Source organism: Neoarius graeffei, chromosome 28 (assembly GCF_027579695.1).
Source record: "Neoarius graeffei isolate fNeoGra1 chromosome 28, fNeoGra1.pri, whole genome shotgun sequence".
NCBI lineage: Eukaryota > Metazoa > Chordata > Actinopteri > Siluriformes > Ariidae > Neoarius > Neoarius graeffei.
Window position 1 is genome coordinate 51,362,592 of NC_083596.1, and position 22,177 is coordinate 51,384,768.

Sequence of the window (22,177 nt, forward strand, 5' to 3'; positions counted from 1 at the left end):
GCATGTGGCAAGACTCTGAGTTGTATTTGAGGTCTGATGTGTAGAGTGAACGGAATTGGAGAGAGCACAGTCCCCTGTGGTGCTCCCGTGCTGCTGATCACCGTGTCAGAAATGCCGTCCCTGAGCCTGACATGTTGTGGTCTCCTGGTGAGGTAGTCTGTGAACCAGGGGACCAGATGTGTGTCCACCTCCATCTCCTGCAGCTTATCTCTCAGTAGAAGGGGCTGGATGGTGTTAAAGGCACTTGAGAAGTCAAAAAACATGATTCTCACTGTGCCGCTCCCCTTGTCCAGATGAGAGTGAGTCCTGTGCAGAAGATAGAGGATGGCGTCATCCACTCCCACCTTCTCCCAGTACACAAACTGCAGTGGGTCCTCAGCATGGTGGACCTGGGGTCTGAGGAAGTTCAGCAGCAGTCGCTCCATTGTCTTCATCACATGTGATGTCAAGGTGACCGGCCTGTAGTCATTCAGTTCCTTTGGATGTGTTTTCTTAGGAACTGGAATGAGGCACGACGTCTTCCACATGACAGGAACCCTCCTGAGGCGAAGGCTCAGGTTAAAGATGTGTTGGAGGGGCTCCCCCAGTTGGGCAGTGCAGGCCCTCAGCATCCTGGGACACACCTTGTCTGGGCCTGCTGCCTTCCTGGGGTGGAGTCTCCTCAGCTCTCTCCTGACTTGGTCTGCGGTGAAGATGGGGGGACTGGGGGAGTGGATGTGTATTCCGTCTGCAGGAGGTGTTGATGGCTCTTATGCTGATGATGTTGGTGATGGGGGTGAGGGCTGATCTGCTGGTGATGGTGATGGTGACGAGGTGACAACTGCTGCAGGAGGAGGGAAGAAGGGGGCAGCAGGAGCAGGACAATCAAACCTGTTGAAGAAGTGGTTAAACTGGTTTGCCCTGTCCATGCCCCCATCTGCTGAGCTGCCACTGTTCTTCTTGTAGCCTGTGATGGTTTTCATCCCATCCCAGACCTCCTTCATGTTGTTTTCTTGCAGCTTCTGTTCCACCTTTTTCCTGTATGACTCCTTGGCCTCTTTTAGCCGGACTTTGAGTTCCCCCTGTACACGCTTCAGCTCTGACCTGTCTCTGTCTTTGAACGCCCTCTTCTTTTGGTTGAGGAGGCCCTTAACTTCACTGGTAATCCAGGGCTTGTTGTTTGAAAAGCAGCGTACAGTTTTTGTGGGAACAACAACGTCCCTGCAAAAGTTCAAGTAGTCTGTTACGCAGTGTGTCACCTCCTCAATGTCCTCCCCATGCGGGTCTAACAGTACATTCCAATCGGTCATCTTGAAGCAGTCCTTAAGAGTTTCCTCTGCCTCGGGAGACCAGGCCCTGACTGAACGCATGGTGGTGGGCTGCCTCAGAACCATTGGTTTGTACTGAGGCTGTAGGAGAACCAGATTATGGTCAGATCCCCCCAACGGTGGTAGTGGGAATGCCCTGTATGCGTCCCTTACATTGGCATACAATAGGTCTATGGTCCTGTTTTACCTAGTGGGACAGTCCACAAACTGATGAAAGGCAGGGAGAGTGGAGTCCAGAGCGACATGGTTAAAATCCCCAGAGATTGCAAAGAAAGCCTCGGGGTGTTGTGTCTGCAGCGCTGCTATGGTGGAGTGAATGACATCACATGCGGCCTGCGCGTTCGTACGCAGAAGAATGTAAACACAGGTGAAAATGGCATGCGGTCGGAGATTCACCGCTAAGAGTTCAATGTCCCGGCAGCAGATGATCACCTTAACGTTTACGTGTCCCGGGTTGCACCATCTGGTGTTAATAAAGAGTGCGAGTCCCCCACCTTTCCGCTTGGCACTCAGCTTCGCTTCCCTGTCCGCTCTCACTGTCGTGAATCCAGGTAGCTCCACATTAAAATCCGGTGTGTCGCTGTTAAGCCACGTCTCCATGAAACACAACAAACTAGACTCCCTGTAGAGCCTCTGGGTTTTCACCAGTCCTGCCAGCTCATCAGTTTTTTTGGTTAGCGAGTTCACATTCCCCATAAGCACTGACGGAACCGAAGGTTTGTACCTCCACCACCCCTCCATCTTCTTAGCCTTGCACTTGGCCCTGGCTCTGCAGCCCCGGTACCTCCTCCTCAGTTCCGCAGGTATTGAGTGGACAATGCCCTCGTGTCCCCTCAGTCGTAGGGCGAGCAGTTGTTCCCGAGTATAACCACAAAAATCTCCGCTGCGCTGCATGTTGACACCAGAAATATCCATAGAATATAAATACACACCAGAAAGACTAAAAGAAAAACTCTTAAAAAAAGCGCTAAAGTCAAAGAAAGAAAATAAATACACACCAGAAAAACTAAAAGACTAAAAAAAAAAAAAAAAAGACACGATACCTAGACTGCAGCAGCGTTTCTTCATCCTGCTTCAGGTCCTGCTCAAACACACCTCACTTCATGTGATTACTTGTACATACAGTTCTGTACCAAGTCTGAGGCATGTGCAAGTAAACGCTGTCGACCAAAAACAGCTTAAAAATAATGAAATGAAATGAAATGTTTCAACATTTTAAAATACTATAAACAGTAATCAGTGAGCCATAATGAATGAAACAAAGTCAGTATTTGGTGTGAGACGACGCTTTGCTTTAAAAAAAATAGTTTTATGCGGAAATGATCTGTAGGTTTTCCTGAGCATCTCACAGAACCAGCCACAGTTCTTCTGGACACTTTGACCGTCACACTCACTTCTTCATTTTGCACCAAAATTTTGCACCAGTAGCCTTCGTTATGGTTTCATTTTTCATCTGAAAAGTGCTCTCTTAAAAGTGGTAATATGCTGCTCAGATACATTACAAACATTTTGTTTTCCTGTAACATTTAATTTTGTGCTGGAAAAAAACAAAAAAAGACAAAACCATGAAAGTTTGGACTCTAAAATGTTTTTGCACTGACTCAATTGCAATTGAATTCATTTTGTGCTTTATAAATCACCTGATCACTTGATTTCTAAACCACTTGGATGCCTGTTCTGTGAGCCTTGTTAACTGTTGTATAAATCCTTGAGGTTGTCACAGAAGTGACCTGTAAACATGGTCTATAATCGAGCTTGACCTCACTGCCGACACCTCGCTGGTCTATTTCTTAAAAATGTGCTTCTCGTAAATCACCTGTTTACCTGGTGTACACTTTAATATCGCCTCTCGCCTCACCTGTTCCACCCTGTCCCATGGTTACCTGGCTGCATGCTTTACCCTGTTACCTGTCCTGTTACACGCCCATCATTGCTGCTTCCTGTGACTCACCTGGAAGTCCTTTGGCCCATTTGACCACCTTAACGAGTTGCCTCTCTCCGAGCTCGTTGAGGCTGGTCAGGAGGGCAGCGGCGGAGTCGGGCTGTGCGTGGTCATGCCCGGCGTTCACTACTTCAGGTTCGATGGACTCCAGGATGCTGAGGAAGACGAGCTGCGAGTGGAACGTCAGACCCGCGCTGGGTGATGGATTCTGGATCAGCTCGACTGTACTGGAACTGGATGGTGCAGATGAAGCCACGCCCTCCTCTTCAGGAACCTTCAGCTGACCAATCTTCTTCAGTTTACGAGCTAAAAAGAGAAAGAGTCACACGTTTAAAATGTTGTAACTGTACAGGACGTTCATCTGGTGCTGGTCACTTTTGGTGTTTCGATCCCAAACGTATCCTCGTAGTCGCACACCTCGTATTGTGTACAACGTAAAGATAAACCTCTGGATTATTCATTGGGCAAAATAACAGCTGTTGACAAACTTTGCATACAATTTGAAGTTCAGAAAGCTACTCGATGTTATCTGACATTATATAGAAATTCGACTAAACCTCACCCCAAACGCTATCTCAGTGACATCATACCGTATGTAATTCACATGGAACAATATATCGTGCGACAATAAATGACGATACAATTTTATGATGTTTCAAATCAATGAAATAAAAATGAATGATGATTATTATCAGGCTGCACAGTTCCTTAGTGATTCCTCACTGTAATTTCATTGTTTAGACAGCAGAGGGCACAATAATGTACAATAACAAGAATGCACGTGACTTCACTGTAGGCAGAAGTAACAGCGCTAATGCTGAGAAAACACAAAAACACAGCTGTGAAATGTGAAAGAGCTGCTGTGTGACTGTACAAATAGATTTAATGAGAAATCAGAGCTGGGCGGCACGGTGGTGTAGTGGTTAGCGCTGTCGCCTCACAGCAAGAAGGTCCTGGGTTCGAGCCCCGGGGCCGGCAAGGGCCTTTCTGTGTGGAGTTTGCATGTTCTCCCCGTGTCCACGTGGGTTTCCTCCGGGTGCTCCGGTTTCTCCCACAGTCCAAAGACATGCAGGTTAGGTTAACTGGTGACTCTAAATTGACCGTAGGTGTGAGTGTGAATGGTTGTCTGTGTCTATGTGTCAGCCCTGTGATGACCTGGCGACTTGTCCAGGGTGAACCCCGCCTTTCACCCGTAGTCAGCTGGGATAGGATCCAGCTTGTCTGCGACCCTGTAGAAGGATAAAGCGGCTAGAGATAATGAGATGAGATGAGAAATCAGAGCTCTCGCTTTCTTTTGAGACTGCTGAAAGAGAAGAAAACGGAGGCAGAACAAATGTTCATAAACGTTTATTATGAAAAGGAATATGTGTGATTAATTGTTTTCGTTTTTAATAAAATGAATATTTTAGTTCATAGATGATTATATTTTACTCCAAACTTTACAAATGTGGATCGATAATTATTGTTGGTTATTAAGAAAATGAAACGAAAGGTTGTTGGTTTTTTTATTTTCACAAAAGAAATATTTAAGTTGATAAAGAATAGGAAAATAAATGTTGCAGTTTTTTAGAAAAAAAAAATCTTCATTTAATATTTTTTCCAAAATATTGTCGGAAAATCGAATCATGAATTTTGTGAATTGTTACAGACCGAGTGTGTAAACAACATCAATGTTTCCAAGATACTAAAGATGAAAGAGTAATTAAAAAAAGCATCTGTGAAGCAGCCAAAGAAAATAAATGATGCACATATTTAGACTGCTGTATTTTTTATCTAAATGTTCATAATCTAACGCTGACTATCAATAGCGATGGTGAATGAATAACTTATTAGCTAATTCCTATCAGTTGCTGTAGAAAGGTCAGTACACTGTTAGACACAGGGGGACAGTAGGGGTCCATTTCTGTCCCCAAAGGTACAGCCTACACTAATGTACCCCCAAGGGCTCATTATTAGACCTCAGAGTAACTATATGTACATTTTTAGGGTAAAAAAAGGTCCATATATGCTCCAAGCAGGACATAAAGGGTACAAATCAGTACCTTGCTCCAGTAACGAGACGGTGTTCCCCAAAAGGTACAGTAACGTGCTTTATTTTCTTAGACAATGTTGAACAAATCCATCTCCTTGTGATTCTTTTTTTTTTAAATATATATTTCTGGATAAGTTAGCCATTTTTAAAATCATTCGTGCTCACATTTTTCACTGTTGTTCTCCTTCATATAAATAACCAAATCCGTCTAAAACGCTGAAAAACACGTGATGCTCACATCAGTGCAGGTCATTTTTTTTTCTCTTTCAGAACGTACTTATTTTCTATTCTGTTGCTTTCTGTAAACATGCCTTTTATGCTCGGCTTGAAGGCCCCTCATTTTTCCAAACCACGTTTGCAGAATGAAGTCCTTGGCAGCTGAATGTTGGCAGTTTTTAAGCTTTACTGCCTGGCAGTCGTCTCTCGGTCTTTGGTATGTTGGCATGATGGCGAGCGTTCACTTAGCAGATATCAGTAGTCACTCTGTTAAGTGGCTGTATGACACGATAATCCTAACAGGATGATGAGTAATACTCTCCTCTTTCTGATTTCGTAATTCGCTCAAGAAATCGAATCTGTAAAATGTTTGTGACTGTTAGAATTCTGAAAACCACAGCTATTATTTATTTTTGTATTCACTGTGGTGAAATATTTACATGCTGGTAGTCACTTCATCACCTTTAATATCTTTTAATGACATAATAACTTTTAATGATAGCATGCTGATCTTTCTCGCTTCTCATTATTTCCAGTTTCATCACAACAACAAATAGACTGTCTCCAATTTGAGGTCTGTCACATGTTCACCTCGATTATTATCTCCTTCATGCAGTTATACAACCTCCAGGGTGATTTTTCTCCAAGTTCTCACATTGGATTGTAAAGTGCAAAATAATACACAAACACTTGGCTTTATTCAAAGGCAAATCCATCTGTTTTTCTCCTCTCACACCGACGTATGGGTTCTGATGGGACTTCAGCGCATGCATTCTGGCTGGTCTGAAAGCATGGAGCTCTTCAGTGTTTACACCATGAGGATTATTTCAGATATTAAATTTGCCCTCCTTGGCTGATCTATTTCCACACGGTTCCTCATGTTTGGCGTGATATATACTCGAGATGGACGTTTGCATCGTCTCCTTTTTCAAAACTGGCTTCTTGACACAATCTCTTCTCTTTGGCTTGAAAGAAATTCCCGATGCTGGTGCTCGCCAAGAGTTTGACATTTGCAAAGCCCATCTTTGATCCCACTGGAGAAGTGTTTGCGTTTTCTTTGCTTTAGTTCTTTTCCAATCGAATCTAATCTAATCTACTTTAATCTAATCCAATCCAATCTAATCTAATCTAATCATTTGCACCCGTTCCACATGTGAACATGATTCACCATAACTGTGCCATCTGGTGAGAAGGACACGATGTGTTGTGGTTGTTGTTCTTCTGTTTTATTGCTTTATGTTTCAGATAACTGTGAAATTAAAACTGAATAAATATTTTAAAACGTCCACTCAGCCAGCCACAACACAGAAACACAACTACACTCGGAACTTCTGTGTGGAGGCGGAGGTCTCGACGCTGTTGAAGCACACGTCTACTGAAGAACAATCCGGGAAACTCGGCAGTACGAACAACACGGAGGTGGTTTTAATCATCCGAACCTGGAGCTCAGAAAACACTCTGAATCAGCTGTGTAACCCGATTCTGAACACTACGAACTTTCCTCGTTGATGTCAGTTTATTTGTATAGCGCTTTAAATAGCAGACGTTCTCGCAGAGCAGCTTTACAGAAAAATAAAGAATTTAAACATATGAACTAATAATATCATCTCTAATAAATGTATTTATCCTTAACGATGAAGCCTGAGGTGACAGTGTTGAGGAAAAACTTGCTCAGACGAGAGGAACCAGACTCTAAATAGAACCAATCCCCATCTGGGTGACAACGGATAGCGTGATTATAAATAACTCACTTCTATAACTGTGTCCTCTAGAGTCACAAAGTACAACTGTGTCACCAGGAAATTCACGAGAGTTTAACAGGAAGTCTGTTTTGTTGAAGTTACACTACCGTTCAAAAGTCTGGGGTCACTTTGAAATGTCCTTATTTTTGAAAGAAAAGCACTGTTCTTTTCAACGAAGATCACTTTAAACTAATCAGAAATCCACTCTATACATTGCTAATGTGGTAAATGACTATTCTAGCTGCAAATGTCTGGTTTTTGGTGCAATATCTCCATAGGTGTATAGAGGCCCATTTCCAGCAACTCTCACTCCAGTGTTCTAATGGTACAATGTGTTTGCTCATTGCCTCAGAAGGCTAATGGATGATTAGAAAACCCTTGTACAATCATGTTAGCACAGCTGAAAACAGTTGAGCTCTTTAGAGAAGCTATAAAACTGACCTTCCTTTGAGCAGATTGAGTTTCTGGAGCATCACATTTGTGGGGTCGATTAAATGCTCAAAATGGCCAGAAAAATGTCTCGACTATATTTTCTATTCATTTTACAACTTATGGTGGGAAATAAAAGTGTGACTTTTCATGGAAAACACAAAATTGTCTGGGTGACCCCAAACTTTTGAACGGTAGTGTATAAACTGTTCATTGATGGAGACTTGAGTGTAAAACTCTTCATGACAGCTGCAGTCCTAAAGTTATCGTGGGGATTGGAGTCCGAAACCATCAGAGCAAAACTGTAAGAGTCCAGAGCGTCTTCGAGGTGTGTCTTTCGACTGTCCCTACGGGGCCGTCCTCCACAGGAGCGATGTGATGAGACTCCAGCCAGACGTAGGGTATCAGGATGGATCAGGCAGGTGATGTGACTTGGAATACAGGTTCTCCATGGGCAAGCTGAGGAACCCCCAAACGTTTTGTCTCGTCTCCATGTGTACAACTGTACAGCCATTACTGAGATGAGATATTTTATTTTATTTTTGGATCTAACCATCAAACACATTCTGGGACACAGTGACTAAAAGTACATCTGACCAAATGCTAGTTTTCACACTGATTAAAGGCTTTGTTTGTAGAACACGCAATAAACTGATGTGTTTTCAAATAAAATGGGATTCATCATGCACCGACTTGAACACCTCTTTGTTTCTCAAGTGCTTGGACCCCTATGTTTCACTTTTTCAGCTTGAAATCATTAACCTTCACTTTAGTAAACATCTATTGTGTTTAAATGAGCTTCATAAATAAACTTGACTTCACTGCTTGTTTGGGTTGTAAATATCCTTTCATCGCTCACTCTCTCACTCATCTTCTTTTTATTGCTTTCTCAAAACTATACATCATTTCCTCCAAACTCGTGCACTGTATATATATTCTTCATGATGGCCCCTCCCCCACACACGGCTGGTTTGTTGAAACTGACTCATCCTGAGTCCATTTGGATTTGAGAAACTACTGACGTCAAAACCATGTGTTATGTCTTCCTGACTGATTACTCGCAGGTGTGTGGGAGAACTCGGCTGGAGATAAATGCACGTCGCTGAAGTGGACCATGGCTCCTCCTCCTCTTTTTCTTTTCTCTTGGTGAAAATGTATTTTCCCTGCAACCAAACAGCTTTTCATGAAATCAGGTCAAGGGATTTCAAAAAAAATTGAGCAAAGAAGATGAAACTGAGCTATTTATAGCGGGTGCAAAGGCCAAGAGTCTGAAATTCTTGTCAAAACAAATCTGAGTGTCTCGTAACTCTTTTGCTGAGACAGACGCTAAACCGTAAAGCTTCTGTTTAAGCAGAGGCAAGAGATCCTTGCAGGGCTGCAATCATTTTTTTGGCAGGCACCAGAAAACAAAACGCTGATTTGTTTTGTCCTCGACGTAAACATGGAAACCCATTTAAACACAGAGACGTGAGAGAGAAAAGTGTTGAGTGCTGATTTCTCAGAGGGACGTTTCACAATCAGGGGAACCTTTTCAGGTCCACAACAGTCTAAAAGTCAGACCTCAGGTTTTTGTGTTTCTTTGCTGCCAAAATTAACTTTCTGAGATGGAAATGAACCACGCAGAGTTTCAGAGCTACAGGTTCGGGACTGGGCATGGACACGCCCGGATCACCGCACAGGCTTCATATGGCTTCAGCCTAGGGGCCCCCACGCCCCCCGCCTTGCAGGAGGGCCCCCAATTGGTCAAAAGAAAAAAAACCCTTCATATTCATTGGCTCAAAATGAATATTTAAATAAACGGACGCTGATTGGGTGAGGCAAATCCGCCTTCCATATATAAACGTTAGACGTCACGCGCGATGTCACTACACAGTTGAACAGTGAACATGTGTGACAGAAAATACGAGAGCGGTGCTCAAAAGCGCAAGGCGCAACGGCAAAAAGCCCAACGTGATAAAGCTCTATTGAGCAATATACCCAAACTAACAGGGTTTTTTAAACTTAATGAAACCCAACTGGCAAGTGCAAGTCATCATGACACTAGCGTAGCAAACGTTATGTTAGCTGCAGCTGCAGCCAGTAGTACTACTAGCTCTGGTGAGGGTGAAGGACCATCCCTTTCAGACCCCGTCCCATTTGTGGATGAATGTGCCACTGCCACTAGTTTCAATTGACAGTTGCATAAGTTGTGATAAGTTGTTGTCAGTCGAAACCTTATAGTTTTTGGTGTTCTGTTTTTGCTGGCCCAGCTGTACAAAGTTTAATAATGAAAAAAAAACTTTAAAATGTAGAAAATAGACAGTTCTTTACAGGTAGATGGGATAAGATGGTGGTGGACGGGGGGGGGGCTACAGCAACTTGTAGCCTAGGGGGCCCCTGGCCATGTTAATCCGGCCCTGGGCATGGACCGTGGTGAGAAGAGGCCGAGAGTGCATTTCTAAAACTGACACATTTCTTATAGTCCACAAGGGTAACGTGACAAAGTGAAAAGCTGGTGAAATGTCTGTGATGTGTGTTAAGGACAGACTTTCCTGTCCTGTGTAGCGGTGTGTGGACACGGTGGTGACTGTAATAACAGCTGAAGTGAGGACGATCCTCGTGGTTTTCCAGAGAGGACACTTTCTGAAGGACTCACATTTCAACCACATGTAAAGCTCCGCTGCAGAAGTGTCTCACACCTCTTTCAGGTCCTGTTTTTACTGAGCAATAGCAGAGTCTTCTGCTTCTAAAGAGATAAATACTTTCCTAAAAAATCATTTACAATCTCATCATACGGTCAGTGCTTTCCGGAAAGGACATTTTTGATGGATAAAATCAGAGGCACTTAGTTTACAAAAAACTGTAATTTCCACTGAAATATGTTTCTGTTGTGAATGAAAGTACTAAAAACGTCCCAAAGTAAAACCGAGTTAGTGCTAAAAACTGCAGTTCTAAATGTAACCAGTAAAATCTAAGCCTAATAATTAAAGTAGAATTACTTTCAGTCATGGCCTAATGGTTAAAGAAGCAGCTTTGGGACCAAAAGGTTGTTGGTTCAATTCCCTGGACCAGCTGGAATGACTGAAGTGGCCTTAAAGGATATGGGACATGGATTTTTTTCTGGGTATAATTATGTATAAAGGACATTAGAAATGCCATCTAAATCACTGCAGGGCGTCAAAAATGTGAAAATCATCACATTATTCAACTTTTTTATACATCAGCGTAAAACAAGGATTCGTTAATGAGCTAGGTGGTCACGTGACCCGTGACGTCACAAAAACTTTCCAAGGAGCCAGCGCTTGGGAATCTAATGTAAACAGGTTACCGAAATGGACACCATCGACAGTGACATTCCCGATGTTTCACAGAGCTGTGAAGTTAGACCCTATCAATTCAAACCGATAGCTGGAAATTCACATGAACATGGATCTTGTCTTTACTCTGACGGGTCAGATGATTCTGAGAGCGAGAGTTCATTCAATCCCCATGAAACTGAAAGCGGTCGGCTGGATAACACTTCCTGGTAAGTTAAAAATAATTCCGCTCAAAGGCTAATGATCTGTTGAAAGAAGTATTATTTTTGTATCATACATTGAAAGTTCATCATAGATCTAGCTAAAGTCCGTTGCAAGCTAGTTTTTTTTTTGCTGATATTTTTCGAGATTGATTGAGATACAATGCTTCCAGAGTCCGAGATGAAAACATTCAAAATGGCAAAACGAGTCAGAATTATGATAATCAATAATTGATACACCCAAAATTATAATACTAATCCTTACCTCGGCTTTCAGTCGCTTAGTGAATGCACCTTGGCATTTTTCCGCATGAGGCCCATGGTAAAACCACACTTCCAGGAGGGGCTGCCGTCTGCCTCCCAAGCCGGCCGAGAGCGCCCCTCGTCGGGCACGGCCAGGCGGACGAATGCCCTGGTCCGTCCGCCCTGTCTAAAAAATAATGGTACAACTCCGAGTGAAGGTATCAATGCGCTGCCGAAGCGCGCAGAAGGTGTTAGTACGCCTGTCATTATAGTGCGGACTTTCCATAGCATAGAAAATCGCCACGTTTCAATTTGTGTAACTGAACTTGTTTCATGTCACTGGTCATATAAACCTATGTAAACAGGAAAAACGCGGAAGAGTTTGGTCGCATCTAACTACAGCCCCAAAAAATACCATTGGCCATGCTGAGCCTAGCTACATTGCTAACAGGAGTGACAGCGCGTCTGACTGACTGGGAGGTCGCGCAAAGCTCGGAGAGGTACGGATCAGCTCGTCTCAATTCAGGTAAGAGCATATTTCATTATGGAAGTACGGTGGACTGTTCCTATTTAAATGTCCATTAATGTTACAGGATTTCTTGACTGTCTCTACAGTTGTAGGAATGTTAGGCCCTGTATATTATGGCGCTATCACTGCCTCCATGAACCCGGCTATACGGCCTCTTAAATTTGGCTTGGCAATTAATATCGCTCAGTACCTGAGTATTCATGTTGAAAGAATCCTCAGTGAAATGGTCCGAGCACAGTTTGTGGGAAACAGTAGGTGCAAAGTTTTTTCTACGGCAGTAGTGAGCCCACACTTTCCTCAGCTTCGGGTCCTTGGGGAATGCAAAAAAACTTACTCCAGGGCATTTCCCATTGGAATTATTGCAACCATAAGCAGCACAATACACCATGATGTTCAATGTACGTTAAAGACTATAAAAACAATTTTCTTGTCATCCACTTCTCCATTCATCTACCCGCTTGTGCTGTGCCCGAAAGTTTTTGTGACGTATGATCACGTGACAGCGGCTCTTCCGGTTGTAAAATATGCATATCGGAGCTCGAGCAGAAATGCCATATAATCATCATGAATATAACGATTTTGCTGAATTTAATAGATGATTTTGTATTTGTTGATGCAATTAATTCATATTTTTAATGGAAAGAAACTGATATAGCGTGCATTTATGTTTCATATCCCATATCCTTTAAGCAAGGCACCGAACCCCCAACTGCTCCGGGTGTGGCGTACATTGCTCTGGGTAAGAGTGATTGATAAAGACCTATAATGCCATTCAATGAAAGAAAAGAAGACCTTTATTATCCCACAATGGGGAAATTTCCTGTTTGCAGCAGCACAGTGAAGAGCAGAAGAGGAACATATCAAGCCACACAAGTAACCCCCCCCCCAAAAAAAATTATATATATATATATATATATATATATATATATATATATATATATATATTATATAGACACACACGCACAGTGGTGCTTGAAAGTTTGTGAACCCTTTAGAATTTTCTATATTTCTGCATAAATATGACCTAAAACATCATCAGATTTTCACACAAGTCCTAAAAGTAGATAAAGAGAACCCAGTTAAACAAATGAGACAAAAATATTATACTTGGTCATTTATTTATTGAGGAAAATGATCCAATATTACATATCTGTGAGTGGCAAAAGTATGTGAACCTCTAGGATTAGCAGTTAATTCGAAGGTGAAATTAGAGTCAGGTGTTTTCAGTCAATGGGATGACAATCAGGTGTGAGTGGGCACCCTGTTTTATTTAAAGAACAGGGATCTATCAAAGTCTGATCTTCACAACACGTTTGTGGAAGTGTATCAAGGCACGAACAAAGGAGATTACTGAGGACCTCAGAAAAAGCGTTGTTGATGCTCATCAGACTGGAAAAGGTTACAAAACCATCTCTAAAGAGTTTGGACTCCACCAATCCACAGTCAGACAGATTGTGTACAAATGGAGGAAATTCAAGACCATTGTTACCCTCCCCAGGAGTGGTCGACCAACAAAGATCACTCCAAGAGCGAGGCGTGTAATAGTCGGCGAGGTCACAAAGGACCCCAGGGTAACTTCTAAGCAACTGAAGGCCTCTCTCACATTGGCTAATGTTCATGAGTCCACCATCAGGAGAACACTGAACAACAATGGTGTGCATGGCAGGGTTGCAAGGAGAAAGCCACTGATCTCCAAGAAGAACATTGCTGCTCATCTGCAGTTTGCTAAAGATCACGTGGACAAGCCAGAAGGCTATTGGAAAAATGTTTCATGGACGGATGAGACCAAAATAGAACTTTTTGGTTTAAATGAGAAGCGTTATGTTTAGAGAAACAGGGGTGATAGCGTTCCGGCACCGCGCCGGATTTCCGGCGTACCGTGGCTGGGGGAAAAAAAAAATCTAGTTCGCCCATTGTCCTGTGTCATTCTGAGATGCGCAGATAGACAGTAAAGGGAATTCCCTTTACTGTCTATCTGCGCATCTCAGAATGACACAGGACAATGGGCGAACTAGATTTTTTTTTTCCCCCAGCCACGGTACGCCGGAAATCCGGCGCGGCGCCGGAACGCTATCACCCCTGGAGAAAGGAAAACACTGCATTCCAGCATAAGAACCTTATCCCATCTGTGAAACATGGTGGTGGTAGTATCATGGTTTGGGCCTGTTTTGCTGTATCTGGGCCAGGACGGCTTGCCATCATTGATGGAACAATGAATTCTGAATTATACCAGCGAATTCTAAAGGAAAATGTCAGGACATCTGTCCATGAACTGAATCTCAAGAGAAGGTGGGTCATGCAGCAAGACAACGACCCTAAGCACACAAGTCGTTCTACCAAAGAATGGTTAAAGAAGAATAAAGTGAATGTTTTGGAATGGCCAAGTCAAAGTCCTGACCTTAATCCAATGGAAATGTTGTGGAAGGACCTGAAGTGAGCAGTTCATGTGAGGAAACCCACCAACATCCCAGAGTTGAAGCTGTTCTGTACGGAGGAACGGGCTAAAATTCCTCCAAGCCGGTGTGCAGGACTGATCAACAGTTACCGCAAACGTTTAGTTGCAGTTATTGCTGCACAAGGGGGTCACACCAGATACTGAAAGCAAAGGTTCACATACTTTTGCCACTCATAGATATGTAATATTGGATCATTTTCCTCAATAAATAAATGACCAAGTATAATATTTTTGTCTCATTTGTTTAACTGGGTTCTCTTTATCTACTTTTAGGACTTGTGCAAAAATCTGATGATGTTTTAGGTCATATTTATGCAGAAATACAGAAAATTATTTATATATATATATATATATAGAGAGAGAGAGAGAGAGAGAGAGAGAGAGAGAGCACAGGGTCAAAACTGAGTCACACGTGACTCTTAAACATATTTCTAAAAGCTTATAAGAGACATTAGTGCTGTGGGCGGGGCTGTGGGCGGGGCTGTAGGTGTGTCCCTGTACAATGAGGTAGGAGAAACTCCAGTGGGTATTTACTGGACCTGCAGGAGTTAGTTGGTGTTATTCAGAAACACAACCATGATTGTGAAACATCTTCAAACCCAGAACACAACAAAATGTCGCAAAACACAGTCTCAGAGTTCAGATAACGCCTTTCTCTCATTTTCCTTTCTTTCTCACACACTTAGGCTGCCCACTGCTCTGAGTGTGTGTGTGTGTGTGTGTGTGTGTGTTCACTGCTTCAGATGGGTTAAATGCAGAGGATGAATTTAACTGTGCTTGTAGTGTGCATGTGACAAATAAAGGTTTCTACTTTATTTCTTTCATTCTTTCTTTCTTTCACTCCTGTATAAATGCGCACTAAATGTTGAAATGTTCATCAGCCTTAAAGTCCTTTCACTCCACGAAGCTCTGAAAGACACACGGTGTCGCAAAAACTTTCACACACACTACAGCAAGTACACACACACACAACCTGTCCAGAGAAACACACGCACTGTCTGCTGCTCGTGACTTGGCCTCAGTGATGTGAGGTTTTGAGAAAATCGAGTGACTGATGAATGAAAAAGTGAGAAGGTCCTCACACACACACACACACACACAGCACGTCTGAATGAAATCCTCATCAGCACACAGAGCAGAAACACTCAGTGCGTTTACATGCACATCCAAATCGAGCTGCTGTCGGTAATCGAGCTAAGGGTCCCAGCAGGGGTGCCAGAGAAATCCAATCCTACATGCACACAAGGGAATCGAGCTGTTGTGTGAGGTGCATTGTGCACCCGAGCCACAGGTGGCGCTACTCGCCCCATCGTGTTGGTACACTTCCGGTTGTCGTCATGAAGAAGAGCTATTCAAGAGTATAAACAAAGTTATCAGTTCCGTGTTCACAAGAAGAGTGTTTGTAGTTTGTATGTACGAACAGAAGTGTTCCTAATAAAATGGCCACTAAGTTGAAGTTGATCTGTGATGGTGAACATATTAACTGTTAGCCTGCTAACATGCTAATAACTTACCAACTAATTGGAAATGGGTGCGTACAGGGGCGCCGCTATAAATCTTGGGCCCTATGAAAGATTACAATTTAGGGGCCCCCGGTAAAATTTTCAAGCTCAAACAACTGAATTTGAAGTCTGTTCTTGGCTGCACTTCTACTTTACTATGCATGTGATCAGCTACCTCGCACGTTTAGGTGATACAATTATTTGGTATATAAACATTTTAAATGCAGAACTGTCAGAATTAGACTGAATAGACTGTTGCCTTAAAAATGATATATATGGAAGATATATATATTTTTTCTTTTATGAGCAACTATTATTAGGCCACTCAGTAGCCTGTGGAGTTCATTCAATCCAAATGTTTGTGTTGAGAGAAATTGCATGCATCACTGTATCAGTATGGATTTATAACATTCTGTATGCACATTATGGAGACTCCAGAGCCCTCCAGCAAACATCATCAATAATCAGGATTACAAAATGTATTCCTTTGTTTCCTCCATTTATTGACTTATTGTATGTGATCAGATGTACGCCTTGATGAATAACTACACTAGTTTTTTGATACAGTTACAGAGTGCACTGCAAGAAATCCACCAAGTGTTTTTGGTTTCTTTTAGGCATCACACATTTATTAGAAAACACAGCAAATGTTCAAATATTCAAGTTAAATACTTAGCAACAGTATCAATAAATCCACACATGAACAATAGCAATGATATCTCTGACCACAGCTAATGTGCAAAATATTAAAGTTAAATACTTAACAATATCAACAAATCCACACATGAACAATGGCAAAACACCTAGACTTAATTATACAATAAAGATACCTATGAAAAAAGGTGATTTTTTTTTTTTCACACACAGTGTGATATCCGGACTTCATAATTCATCACACCTGCTCCTGCTTAGCAACTTCTAGAATGTTCACCTCTGTTGCGCACATAGAGAAACTGCCAGCTGATCTACGCTGCGCTAATAGCGGCGCTGTGCACACACGGAGCTACACATTTCACTGTCCCCGCCCACAATCACACTGTACCATTAGTAAAAAGGGTGGAGGGGTGAAATGACAATATCATAAATAATTCAAGAAAAATGTTATAGCAAATCATAACCATGTATAATTTGCATAATTTAACAGATGAAATGAAATATTTTATTTCAAAAACTTACACAAGGCAATACTATTAAAATAATATTAATATCCCTCACAGGGCCCCCTGTCAGTGCCAGGCCCTTAGAATCGTCCTAACTTTCCCCCCCTAGCGGCGCCCCTGGGTGCGTACATGCCCAGACACAAGTGTTCCTAATAAAGTGGCGGCTAAGGTGAAGTGTTATGCCGGCCGAGGCTGTTGTGTTTCCCGCTCGTGGTCTCGTCACTCCCGGAAGGGGCAGTGCTGAAGTAAGTAGCTCGACTGCGTAGCTCGATAGGGTTTACATGCACTAAGTAGCTTGGCTACAATCGCATAATCTAGGTCGCGTAGCTCGATTACGAGAAATCCAGTTCGGTTCGATTTCAGCCGAGCTAAGGTGTTTCCATGGCATTTAGAACTTCGATTTCAGTCGAGCTACGGCAGAAATTCGATTTTCTCTATGTGCATGTAAACGCACTCACTGCCACCTTCTCCACAGGACACTGTAATTGGCAACGAAGCAACCAATCAGAGAGGAGCGATCATCTGTCATCATCCGTCTCCACGACAGCGACGAAGGCTGCAGCTAGAAATTAAACTATAAACAAAACCCGCGAGAGGAATAAAGCAGATCTCTGACTTTACTGGAGTTTAATACAACACAGCGTGGACACGACGAGATGGGAAATAAACTCACAACATGTTTCTTCATCAAAGAGAGCTCTCTGTCTGTCTGTCTCTCTCTCTGTCTGTCTCTCTCTCTCTGTCTGTCTCTCTTTCTCTGTCTGTCTCTCTCTCTCTCTCTCTCTCTGTCTGTCTGTCTCTCTCTCTCTGTCTGTATCTCTCTTACTCTCTTGTTCTGTCTCTCTCTCTCTCTCGTTCTGTATCTCTCTCTCTCTCTCGTTCTGTCTGTCTCTCTCTCTCGCTCTGTCTGTCTGTATCTCTCTCTCTCTGGTTCTGTCTGTATCTCTCTCTCTCGTTCTGTCTGTCTCTCTCTCGTTCTGTCTGTCTGTATCTCTCTCTCTCGTTCTGTCTGTCTCTCTCTCTCGTTCTGTCTGTCTCTCTCTCTCGCTCTGTCTGTCTGTATCTCTCTCTCTCGTTCTGTCTGTCTGTATCTCTCTCTCTCGTTCTGTCTGTCTCTCTCTCTCGCTCTGTCTGTCTGTCTCTCTCTCTTGCTCTCTTTGTCTGTCTCTCTTGCTCTCTCTCTCACTACAGACAGAGAGGTACCACAGGAAGCTGCCGTGTTCCTCCTCCCCTCTACATGTGACTGTTTTTATCCCACACTATTTAAAATCATCAGTGTTTCAGTCACAGTGCGTGTGATGTCATGAGCTCAGTTTGTTTGTGTTGTGTTTATTTGGTGCTGTGTTGCTGTTTTGTGTTTATTTTTGTTTAGTTTCATGTTTGTTTGCATTTATTTGGTGTTGTGTTGCTGTGCTTGTTTTTGTTTGGTTTCATGTTTGTTTCTGTTTGTGTTGATGTGTTGTGTTGATGTGTTTATGTGTTTGTTTGTGTTGATGTGTTGTGTTTATGTGTTTGTTTGTGTTGATGTGTTGTGTTTGTTTGTGTTGTTGTGTTTCTGTTGATGTGTTGTGTTGATGTACTGTGTTTGTTTGTGTGTTGTTTGTTTGTGTTGATGTGTTGTGTTTGTTTGTGTTGTTTGTTTGTGTTGATGTGTTGTGTTTGTTTGTGTTGTTGTGTTTCTGTTGATGTGTTGTGTTGATGTACTGTGTTTGTTTGTGTGTTGTTTGTTTGTGTTGATGTGTTGTGTTTGTTTGTGTTTGTTTGTGTTGTTTGTTTGTGTTGATGTGTGAGTGAGTGAAGGATAAAGTGGGGTTTAAACTGGAACTCTTCTCTGTTGTGTCTGTGTGAAATGGAGCCTCAGAGGAAATCAGATCTGTTTTTAATAAATTCTGCCTCCAGTCTGCTGTATTTAGATGGATGAGGCTTGTGTGTGTGTGTGTGTGTGTGTGTGTGTGTGGTGTGTGTGTGTGTGGTGTGTGTGTGTGTGATGCAGTAATCAAGTGATCACACTGTCATGTTACAGATTTTATTTCCATCTGATCTGTTTAGGCCTCCACTTACTGACTCCACACACACACACACACACACACACACACACACAGAGGGGACTATAATCACGCCAACCTTCTGTCCATGCTCCACAAATTCTATCAGTTTGTTGATTTTCCAACCAGAGTAAATAATACCTCGGACCAAACGTGTTGCAGTGCAGCGAACGCTTCCCGAGCCCCGCCCTCCCACCTGGCCTGCTCTGGTCACATCCCATTACCCTGCTCCTGACCCTGGCACGCAACCATTCACTGGCAGGACAAAGTCCACAGTGCAGACTGTAAGAGTCTGGCCAGAGGAAGCCATGACTGAACTCCAGCACTGCTTCGACAACACAAACGGGGATCTGTTCAAATAGAAAGCATCTCGGGACAACCACCCAGACGTAAACGCCCACAGCACGCCCACTCTGTCTCCGCCTACAGCAACCTTGCTATGGACAGTGTGTTACCACGGTGAAAAGCATTCACACATTCTCCAACAGGAACCCTCAGAAGAAGACAGATGTCAGTGACAGTGCTTTCCAGGGGCGTATAAAATAACCAAGCCCAATCTGTGGAATGGCAAAGCAGCGCTGTGAAATATGAAGAGAGGAGCACTTTAACCCCTCACACTCCCTGTGTCTGCGGTTGGGTATTAGGTCCATAAATCACAGGCTGTAAAGGCAACAGTACCTGGCCAACCTACACAGCACTTCTTCATATGACCCAACAGAGACCATGACCAAGCTAACAGTGCAGGAGGCTCCATCAGGTGTACTGGTGCTGAACTCACATGAAGTGGGATGCGCCCAAAGACACATCAACCCCCGCAAAGCTTCTGGACCTGACGGGGTTCCTGGACAGGTTCTGAAACACTCTCAGCAGTGTTCTCCAGGCTGTTTAAAGTGCACATCTTGGGTATATTTAGGAGCAAGATCAATGTAATTCTCTTATTTTATATTAAACTTTCGTCAAATATCTGTCACATTTTGTGCAATTTTTTTACCTTGCGCAATACCAGAAAAATTCAGTTGAAATCAAGCCATTTGAGGCGAATTGGTCCGCCTCTGAAAAAACTTGGCATTTGGATTTCCTGGCAAACATTGATTTTCGGGACGTCACGTGCGGGATGCCTCCTTCTGAATCCGTTGGTTTGTTTATGAGAAAATGACCTGGTGGTTTTCTGCAAATTTCCTCAATGTTATTGTGTAATTATTAAAATGGTTAACAGATGTATCATAGGAGGGTGTAGCAACACCAATCTTGATGGGATTAGTACTCATCGTTTTCCAAAAGACCGGACAATGAGAGAGAAATGGGAGCGCTTTGTGTGAGGCACCCGGAAAAAGCCGAGGACCAAAGCAGAGCCGAGAACAAGACCAAGAAAATCAGCAATTCACAAGTCGACTGTTGATGGAAAATGTCAGGACATCTGTCCATGACCTGAATCTCAAGAGAAGGTGGGTCATGCAGCAAGACAACGGCCCTAAGCACACAAGTCGTTCTACCAGAGAATGGTTAAAGAAGAATAAAGTGAATGTTTTGGAATGGCCAAGTCAAAGTCCTGACCTTAATCCAATGGAAATGTTGTGGAAGGACCTGAAGCGAGCAGTTCATGTGAGGAAACCCACCAACATCCCAGAGTTGAAGCTGTTCTGTACGGAGGAACGGGCTAAAATTCCTCCAAGCCGGTGTGCAGGACTGATCAACAGTTACCGCAAACGTTTAGTTGCAGTTATTGCTGCACAAGGGGGTCACACCAGATACTGAAAGCAAAGGGTCACATACTTTTGCCACTCACAGATATGTAATATTGGATCATTTTCCTCAATAAATAAATGACCAAGTATAATATTTTTGTCTCATTTGTTTAACTGGGTTCTCTTTATCTACTTTTAGGACTTGTGTGAAAATCTGATGATGTTTTAGGTCATATTTATGCAGAAATATAGACAATTCTAAAGGGTTCACAAACTTTCAAGCACCACTGTACACACAACACACACTACATGCTGATCTCTGCGGAATGATTCCTAATGCATTGATTGTATTTCATCTCAACTACTGTGAATGTTATCATTATTTACTCAACTTTAGTACTTTATTCTCATTTATGATTTTCATTTCTTTCTCTTGTTGCTCTTTTAATTTTTTTTATTAACTTCATGGTCCTTTTCTTCACTTCTCTCTCTCTCTCTCTCTCTCTCTATCCAGCCAGAGGACTGCTCACCGGCTGGTTCACCACATATCACAGCAGGGTGTGTGTGTGTGTGTGTGTGTGTGTGTGTGTGCTAGAACTTGCTATTTCATGCCTCACTGAGACTAAATGGTTTCAGTATCAACAGCATCAGTCAATTTATTTAACAGCATTGGGGCGCAAATACTTTTAGTTCCTCACACACTTCACCCCCCCAATTTGTGGTTTGTTCACTCCCAAAGAAAATTCCCATTCAATCATGTGGAACGTTCCAAAACATGAAAACACCTCAAAACAATGAAAGGCTTCTTTGCAATAAAAACTCAACTTTGTGATCCACTTCAAAACATATTTCCCATCACGGAAATCAAAGATGGGCGGGATAATTTAATTTAACACTTCTTTATCTTATTTTATTTCAATTTCTAGATATAATTTTATAAAATTAATCAGAGATACTTTACATTCACATTTTTAATTTTTTTTGCAAAAGTGTTAACTTGAGTGTGAGATATTTTACTTTAAATCTTATTATATTTTATTTAACTTTTATTTACAAGGTTTTAATATTTTATTTACAACTGAGATATTTATTTTATTTACCTTTAACTCAATGTGTGATTTATTTAACTTTAATATTTTACGATTAGATTCGGTCTGATTTGTTTGTTGCACCGTCGTGTCGGAGGCATTTTCATGGTGTTGTGAGGAACGCTCTCGGACGTCTCGTGATGTGACATTTGTGTAAATTTGCGTTCCGTTCTCAGCACAGACTCAGATAAAACGATGTGAAAACTGGAGGTTGGGTTTCTCACACGTTTTACGAGTCGCAGTAGTTCTGCAAAACATCTCTCAAGGCAAACTGTTTTAGCAGCTGAAGTTTCCCAAAAGTCTCCG

The 22,177-nt window shown here is 42.5% G+C and overlaps 1 protein-coding gene across 2 annotated transcripts in view; it reads right to left on the reverse strand.

Moving 5' to 3' along the window:
- Positions 1 to 22,177, reverse strand: part of ar (androgen receptor) — a 220,405-nt gene that overhangs the window by 32,381 nt on the left and 165,847 nt on the right. For both annotated transcript variants that reach the window (XM_060912283.1, XM_060912282.1), the window contains exon 4: positions 3,259 to 3,555. In XM_060912283.1, the coding sequence (XP_060768266.1) occupies positions 3,259 to 3,555 (297 nt within the window). The remainder of the gene's footprint in view (positions 1 to 3,258; positions 3,556 to 22,177) is intronic.